We start from the raw sequence: 8940 nt of genomic DNA, 5'->3' as shown, positions 1-8940 counted from the left end.
TTAATTATTTACAGAAACGATAATATGTGTTGTGTGTAGAACATTGATGTCACATATTTGTGTTATAATAAATATTTGTGTTGTCAAATCATTTTGTAGTTTTATTAGTACTCTAACTATACAAGGTATTGTCTGTGGTCTGTTCAATAAAAATATAAGCAACATACAGCAGTTGCATATTATAATGTTGACGTATATCTACTTCTACGGCCATAAATATAAATAATAATAGAAATATTAAATGCCTTGTAAAAATCATACCCATCAAATTAAATGTTGTCATTAAATAATAATATATTTTCTATTAACGTAACGTTTCGCAACACGATATTATTTCTTGGTGAATTTAATTGGAAATTTAAAAAATATGAATTAAGTCTTCTTATTTGAAAAAAAAAATATTTTAACATAATTGTAATTTAAAAAACATTTTTATGAATAATTTGTAAATTATCTTTAATAATATCACAAAATCAACGCTTATTTGAACGCAATGAAATGTTATCTGTCACTAGTCAGTGCTCATTGCCATAATTATAAATGTCATCGAAAAAAATAAACTAACTTGTTCTTGTAGTTTATGTACATCAGTCTCGCGCCGATTTCATAAATCAAAACATAAATATTAATTTATGTTGTAAGTAAAAAGTGAAAATGAGTGGACCGAACGGTATGTTATACGGGGGAGATGAAATAGGTGCGTTAGTTTTCGATCCCGGGCATCATTCTTTGCGAGTTGGTTATGCCCAAGAAGATACTCCGAAAGCTGATATCCCAGCAGTTATAGGCGTTGGACCTGCAACACATATTCCAGAAGCAGAAGAGAAGGTTCCAGATGGAAATGTTACTCAAAGCAGTGAGTAGAAAATACGATATTTCTTAAATTATCATATTTGTGCCAACCAAAAATACCAAGAATTTAGATAAAGAACGTAATTGATGAAATTTGATTCTGTTTTATAAGACACAGGTCTCGAAAGCAGGATATATTGAAATAAATTTCTTAGTTCATTATATTGTGCAGATTGGTACAAAATATTATTTATTTACAGCTGAACACAAGTACCCAATAATAATCTTGTATTGTGAGATTGTAGAGCAAAGAAATACAGTAGATTTGGTCTGTCAGCAAAATTTACGATCTTTGCTTTGTTTTTATTATTAGATACAAAAAAAGATGAGTTACGCTACTACATTGACGTGACAGAGCTGCACGTACCACGTCCAGGCATGGAAGTGCAGACGTACATGAAAGACGGGCAGGTTGAAAACTGGGACCTCTTTGAGAAAATGCTGGATTATTGTTACTCTAAGGTATTCAATTTAAGTTAGTTTTCTCAAAACATACAATATGTAACTCAGTTTTATTTTAGTACATGAGAGATTATTCACTAACAATTAAAGATTTCACATATTAAATTTAAATAGACTAGATATAATAAAATTATAATCATCTATTAATCATTTGAGTAATAACCTACTAAGATAGAACCACAGTAGAACCTCAGTTAGCCGAATACTGGCACGTTGCAGTTGTTTGTCAATTAAGATTTGACATTTTATAAAAAAAATAAATTATTACCTTTTACTGCATATGACTTATTTTAGGTCTTTTATATTTTAATACATTGTACTGTTTTTGTGTGAAAAAGTGTTGTTTTTGTTTGTTCTCATCCAGAAGTACCCACATTTCGATTATTCAAACTAGTTTTATCATATTAAGAGAACTAATTAGGACTGCTAAATTAGTTCTAATAATTGAGGTTCTACTGTATATAACATTAATATTATTTACATTGTAATTGTTTAATTAAATACTTTGGTTTCACATGATGCAAATAGAAATAATTGTTCTATATCTTATTTTAACAGAAATTAATGATTATTAATTACGAGTTCATATGGAAACAACACAGTAACTTGATAAAACCTATTCACAGGTTATAAGATCCCCATCAGAGCACCATCCAGCTCTGTTCACAGAGGCCGTATGGACGACTAGACCTGCTAGAGAGAAGCTAGCCGAGCTCCTGTTTGAAAAGTACCAAGCACCAGCTTTCTTTCTGGTTAAGAATGCAGTATTAGCAGCATTTGCTAATGGGAAGTCCACTGCTCTCGTAGTTGATGCAGGGGCCAGCCAGACGTCTGCTGTACCTGTTATTGACGGGTATGTAAAGAATATAAGTTACATTGATCAGTACGTCTGAAATTTGGTCACGCCTTTCTATCACGATAATAGCAGATTAATTAACAGAAAAAATGTATTTATTTGTCAGATACGCTCTAGTTAGTGCAGCAGTAAGGTCCCCAGTCGGTGGTGATCACCTCGTGGCTCAAGCGAAACACATGCTCAACAACATGCACATACAGATGTTACCCATTTACAGCATACAGGTATGTTTATTACTCGTTTGTTTAATATTTCGATATATATATTGGAGGCCCGAAAGACTCTGGAATTAGACAAAAATATATTACCATCAATACAATATTGTTCATCATTATTCAACCGATGTTAATGTTTCTACTTAAAATACAATATTATTTGTCCCTGATGATGGTATAGAATAAACTCCCTTTCAGGGTCTTCTGTTCTAGGAAATCACACCTTAATAGATATCTTATACATAAAAATAAACATTGTTGTAATATCTGTTTGAGTTTAAAAGATTCCGACAAATTATGAAACATTATAAATTTAGGAGGTGTTGGGAACAACCGCTTTAACGAATAATTTACTTTGTTCAACTTTTTTACCATTCTATTTATATGGCACAGATAGGACAATCTTTGCTGGAATTTTCTAGTTACTATATAATGTACTCTATTTAATTCCAGAGCAAAGAGGTGATCCGGGAGAGGGAAAGGGCTCGGTACACGTTGAAGACGCTCCCGGCTGGCCTCACACACACGTGGCAACAGTACATGTTGAAACGGCAGTATGAAGACTTTGTACACTGCGTCGCTCACGTAATATCATTTACTTTTATAAATCATGTACAGTATATATGTATTGAGAGCCGAGATGGCCCAGTGGTTGGAACGCGTGCATCTTAACCGATGATTTCGGGTTCAAACCCAGGCAGGCACCACTGAATTTTCATGTGCTTAATTTGTGTTTATAATTCATCTCGTGCTCGGCGGTGAAGGAAAACATCGTGAGGAAACCTGCATGTGTCTAATTTCAACGAAATTCTGCCACATGTGTATTCCACCAACCCGCATTGGAGCAGCGTGGTGGAATATGCTCCATACCTTCTCCTCAAACGGGAGAAGAGGCCTTAGCCCAGCAGTGGGAAATTTACAGGCTGATTATGTTATGTTATGTTTATATATATGTATATTATAAGTGAGACTGTCCGCACTGAAAGTTTTCATATGATAATGGCAAGAAGTATTGAGTGGTATTCGGTTTTCATTCATAAATAGATTGATTCGTATTTATCACAAACATTTGGAGGGTAAAAATTCAGGAATGTTTCGTGCAATTAACTTGCATTAGTATGATATAGAATTTGTTGATTAAGTCGGCAAGTTCTGGTCAACAGAATTTCTTTGACTTCTGTTGATTCTAAAGTATGTTCTACCTCGACGGAGACCTATTTGTGTAGATATAATATTCGCTAGTAGTATTCGGATACCACTTTACTAAACATTGTGTGGTGTAAATTCAATATTTAATCTACTTGACCTTGAAATAATGTTTTAATAATAATAATGTTTACTCATAGGTCTCAGAGACGGCGTATGACGATCGGTCCGCGGCGTCCGTCCCCGGACTGCACTATGAGTTCCCTGGTGGATACCACCAGGACTTCGGTCCTGAACGCTTCAAGCTGTCCGAGTGCCTATTCGAGCAGAGCCTTGGGGCTCCGCATTTAGGTTTGTCAATGTACAACTTGAAAGATATGTAGGATGATGACTATTCTGTTAATTTTTAATAAAGATAAAATTTATCAAATCAAGGGCAAGCAAACTGCACAGGATATATTGCTGTGTACTAATGCGTGTGTAAATACAAGTGCTCTCTACATTTCCTATGTATAATCTGAGTTTCTGGTCGGTTCTTCTCAGGTCAGGGTATTTTCTATTCCGAACAGGCGGTAGTTACTTTGACTACCAATAAGTGAGTGTAATGCTTCTATATTGAATAAAGCAATTTGAATTAGAGTTTGAGTTGGAGTTGAAGCCGTTTACGTAACAGACCGTCACCACTGCCACCGCTGGGCAAAAATGTCACACCGAAGACAAAATTATATATCGCGTATAAATTATAAATTCCACTATACCGCGAGCTTATTTTTTTGATGCGCACGCCGGCCGACAGTGTGCGCGGCGGCCGGCGCGTGCGACGCGGACGCGCGCGCGGCGCTGTGGGGCGCCGTGGTGGCGAGCGGCGGCGGCGCGTGCGCCACGGGCTGGCTCGAGCGCCTCGCCAAGGAGCTGGCCGGCCGCGCGCCCTCCGCGCACCGCCTCAAGGTCACCGCGCCGCCCGCGCCCGCCGAGCGCCGCTTCGCCGCCTGGATCGGTACGTGCCGCTCGGCGTCGGCGCGTCGGTGAGACGTTACAATGCGAGAGATGAACGTACTTTTCGTGTCGACAGGTGGATCGATCCTCGCTTCGATCGGTTCGTTTCAGCAGATGTGGATATCTTCGCAGGAGTACGACGAGGGTGGCAAGGGGCAGCTGGAGAGGAAATGTCCCTAGAGACATATCGGTTCATAGATATATAAGATGAATAACAAATATGGACTTGCATACATTTTTTGTTTTGTGAATACGACTTCTACTTTTATACGAGTAAATGTTTCCGTCAGATCGATTTATTTGTTTTGTATCACGACTTTGAACTGTAAAATACACGTATGAATGATTGTGAGTGATTAATAAATAGTTATAAGTATTTCTGCCTTTTATTTATTTGAGGTTAATCGGATCCATCTGTACGTACGAGGGAAGTCCGATGAGTAAAGTTCGTAAACACATATATTACATACATACATACATACATACATACATATCGTACCAACTTATATTGGTTTTCAATACTATCATAATTGAAAACCAATATAAGTATGTACCGAATGATGATAAGAAAGCGACTACAATAACAAAGAATTGATGTCAAATTTTCTTGTATCGGATCCAGTTTAAATTCCAGTCTGGAACGTTAATGAGAATGAGAATTACTACATGACTTCTACATGACTACGCCATGACTTTATATTTCATATCCCCTTTTTATCATCGGACAACTAGACGTCAGCCTATGGTCAGATCGATTCGCACGGAGCGTTTTTTTTTCCAGATTTTTTATACGTACAACGATAATTTTGAACGTTCTTTCAGTCAGTCACCTTTAACCCAGAGCCCTTGAACAGCCGACACATTCGCTTATACTGTATTTTGTTTTATGTTACCGGTCGTGCTATGCGCTAGCATATTCCAATCGAGGAATGAAATTAAAAAAATAGATTTAAATATACCATACAATTTGCTAAATAGCTCATCTATATTGTACTCTACTAACTGTTCTTGATTAATATAATATATTTATTTATAATACAACATTATTCCATCCAACTACTTATATCCACTTTGCTTCCAAAGATTGCTTAGAAAATTCATATAAAAGTTTAATCGACGCCATTTTGACGATGGCGACATTGAAATTAAGGAAGAAAAATGCAAGAGCATCTTTTTTCATTATGTTCCTAAAATCGTTTGGCCATATAGGATATAACTATATATATATATATATATATATATATATATGTCATTCACATATACACTTGTAAAAAATATACTTCTTAGCTAATTTAATTTTAAGGAAATTCATTTATATTCGCTAAATAAAATAAATAAAACAAGATTTTTTTATTGCTTAAATTTTATTAAATATTAGGCAAAGGCACTGTAACATCGGATCGGTATATAATACTGTTACCATTCATAAGATCTCGTAACTTGTGGTATTGAAGAGCGAAAATGCAAGAATTTCAAAATACGAACGTACAGTATAGTAATTACAACAAAAAAAAAATATTACAAAATGAACAAAACTTTAATTTTAAAAATAAATATACAATTTGATAATCTCGCTCTTAAGCCGTTCAATTGTGATGTATTAAAAATGCTTACAATTATAACAAATTATATACTGAGACAAAACACTGCCCCTACAAAGTGGCTTATAAAATGAGATTTAACAATCAATAGGGCAGAGTAGTCTTAAGTAAATAAAATAATAAATAGAAAGTGTCTAATCTAACCGTGCAACACTTGTAATTAACAATAAGTTTCAAAGTCCGATTCAGACGTACATAACATCTAAATATTTAACAGGACTAAAATCAGGCAACACAACTGTGACCGAGCTATATTGCTATTGCATGCTTTTAAAATACAATAATTCCGCCAGTCTCAATGTTAGTAACAATAAATAACCAGTTTATGTACTGAGTAACGCGAGAGACGTTGAAACATTACAGAAGAGCATTTACAAAGACATTGATTTTAAAGTTAAATATAAGTTTTACTAGTGTCCGCTCAAAAATCGATTTCAAATCATCAAATATTTTAGGAAATCATTTGTCGAACAAATCTTTATTTACTGCTGTTTCTTTTTTTTTTATGTGTTACCTCTAAAGGTTGTCAAGATTTACCAAATTAAAAAAAAAAAATAATAGGCAATGTTTGAACTTTGCCTATTTATGTAGATTTCTTATTTTAAGAGTAGAATATTTCGTTCAGTCCTATCAAATTATTTTAGTTTAGACATCATGTACAATATAATCAACACTAATATGTTATTAAAACAAGCTTTAATATAAAAGGACAATATATCATTACAAACGTAGAACAATAACAGTTTTGTAATGACTTATCATTTGTTTATAAATTAATTATAATTATGAAATAACACGCTGTTTAATATGCTGTGCGTTAAATTAAACTTTTATTAATTTTATTTTATAGAATTTAATAATAAAAAGGTACTACAAACCAATTCCTTTATAATAAACTTTTTCAAACGGTTATTTTATCCGAGTTAAACAGAAAATCACACTTTTCATAGTGTAATAAAAAATTAAATGGTTTCGAGAAATTAAATATAAACTATCTATTTAAATAATCCACCAAACATCATTGGAGCGGAGTGGTGGTATTAGCTTATTTAATTAAACATGAAGGAGGCCTTGGTCCAATTACAGGCTGTTCGATATTTTATTACAGGATATTAAAAAAAAAAAATTACAGAACCGGATTTGTTCTATGGCTGTAACGATATGATAACTTTAATGCTCGAGAACTTACGCCCTATTTTAATTTTTTTTAACCATTCATAATATTATTTTGCAATAATTTAAAATAAACATCATAAGATAAATTGACGTTTCGATTAAAAATTGGCGCCAAAAACAATTAAAACAGATTAGAAAAGAAACCGAGTATATTGAGCTGTAGATTAATAAAAAAAAAAGATAATAAGACCTAAGTTCCTCGGTAAAAACGGAATGTGAATAAAAAATGTGTGCCTAAAATATTTATTATGCATTGATCGCATTTTTAGAAATATTAAAAGATGTAATTATAAAAATTTATTTCTACAAAAATATATATAAAAATATGGTATAACACCATAAAGTTTATATTTAAATGTAAAATTATTTACAATGTGTAAAATATATTGCGACCTGCTGTGTGACCAGGTACAAAAAATATCGTAAAATATTGTTCGAAGGCTTTATCATACATATTTTTGGGATTTATGCAAAAAAAAATCCCAGAAATATACATTTTTTTTATAACTAGAAAAAACATTTTGCAGTACAAATAGTTTAAAATAATTTATTAAGTAGCCAATTAAACATAAAATAATCTCTCAAAATGTTGCCATAAAATAAAATACAAATATTTTTTTATTATTTTTTTGGAATGATTTAAAAATGCAATTATTAATATTGGACATATAACATTAACTGTATACGCATAAATTAATGAATTTAATTTACAAATACGAGCTGTTTTGGAACGTACAGTACAATGGAATTTATTTTAAAAACGGAAACTTCTGGCGCCTTCTTAATCATATATTTAAAAATTATTATCGAGTAATAATTCAAGAAAAATTAGGCGCCAAAAATGACATAATTTTCAATATTTAAAAAGCGTATTTCTTGTATAAGTTACAAATTTTATATAATATATATAATAAGTATGTATGATTATGTGGCGAATGTCGAATACGACAGTGGCATAATATATAAATAAATATTATATATTTCGTAACATACTATTCTATAGCGGTTTATTGTCTATCAATGGTGTTAGTGGCATTTTAATATAGGTTTATTTTATTAGTATTAATGGCGTATGTCAGCGTATCCCATGTGTTTAATTTATTCCAACGGTAGGACGAGTAAGGATAAACAAACTTTAGAATTAAATATTACATGCGATTACGTTAATAATCTTCTATATTATGCAATACAAACAGTTTACGGATCCATAGAGAATATCATAGATCATATTAGATCTCGACCAATGACATCATGTCAATTCAAGGTCAAATTTGTTTGTTTATTTTCACTCCCCCTGCCATCGGAATAGACTATAGAGTATTTTCTGTCATTGTATATTTTATATGAAATATAGTGACTTGTATCTTGTGTGTGTCTTGTAACTTGTGTGGTGTATCTTGAATGACTCGTGTGGCTGTATGTGTTGGGTCGTGTCTCAGCGCGGACGGGCGTCGGTGGCGAGCTCTACGTAGTTGGCGGGCAGCATGCCCGTGCGACCGGTGCGGAGGACCTGCCCCGTCATCCAGCCCTCATCGATGGAGGTCACGTTCGATATGTAGTCGCCTTCGCGGAATGATACCTGGTTATTGGAGGTACATTAAATTAAAATTTTAAAAACCCTTAACTCATTGCGTTC

The 8940-nt window shown here is 33.3% G+C and overlaps 2 protein-coding genes across 5 annotated transcripts in view; one reads left to right on the top strand and one right to left on the bottom strand.

Annotated features, from left to right (window-relative positions):
* The first annotated feature begins 520 nt into the window (after nt 1-520).
* LOC113391864 (actin-like protein 6A) lies at nt 521-4903 on the top strand. 2 transcript variants are annotated; one of them, XM_026627984.2, is made up of 8 exons: nt 521-856; nt 1166-1314; nt 1941-2167; nt 2277-2394; nt 2839-2970; nt 3732-3882; nt 4328-4528; nt 4604-4903. In XM_026627984.2, exons 1-8 carry the CDS (start codon nt 655-657, stop codon nt 4705-4707), a joined length of 1284 nt encoding a protein of 427 aa, XP_026483769.2. In that variant the 5' UTR covers nt 521-654; the 3' UTR covers nt 4708-4903. The 2 variants fall into 2 exon arrangements, with proteins under 2 accessions (XP_026483769.2, XP_064075575.1); XM_064219505.1 differs by lacking the exon at nt 4328-4528.
* A 969-nt stretch (nt 4904-5872) lies between these two features.
* The window catches only part of LOC113391865 (LIM and SH3 domain protein Lasp), a 46825-nt gene continuing 43757 nt past the window's right edge, over nt 5873-8940 (bottom strand). For all 3 annotated transcript variants that reach the window (XM_064219422.1, XM_026627986.2, XM_026627987.2), the window contains one exon: nt 5873-8883. In XM_064219422.1, coding sequence (XP_064075492.1) covers nt 8740-8883 — 144 coding nt within the window. In that variant the 3' untranslated portion in view covers nt 5873-8739. The remainder of the gene's footprint in view (nt 8884-8940) is intronic.

The sequence above is a fragment of the Vanessa tameamea genome, chromosome 28 (assembly GCF_037043105.1).
Source record: "Vanessa tameamea isolate UH-Manoa-2023 chromosome 28, ilVanTame1 primary haplotype, whole genome shotgun sequence".
Classification (NCBI taxonomy): Eukaryota; Metazoa; Arthropoda; class Insecta; order Lepidoptera; family Nymphalidae; genus Vanessa; species Vanessa tameamea.
Note: the sequence above shows the minus strand (reverse complement) of the source record. Positions and strands in the feature narration are given on the sequence as shown.

Bases quoted from the DNA above. Each gene is read 5' to 3' on its own strand.
- LOC113391864 (XM_026627984.2), top strand. From the start codon at position 655: ATGAGTGGACCGAACGGTATGTTATACGGGGGAGATGAAATAGGTGCG. The intron at 2,971-3,731 runs GTAATATCATTT...GTTTACTCATAG, and splicing joins TTGTACACTGCGTCGCTCAC to GTCTCAGAGACGGCGTATGA. The intron at 4,529-4,603 runs GTACGTGCCGCT...TCGTGTCGACAG, and splicing joins CCGCTTCGCCGCCTGGATCG to GTGGATCGATCCTCGCTTCG.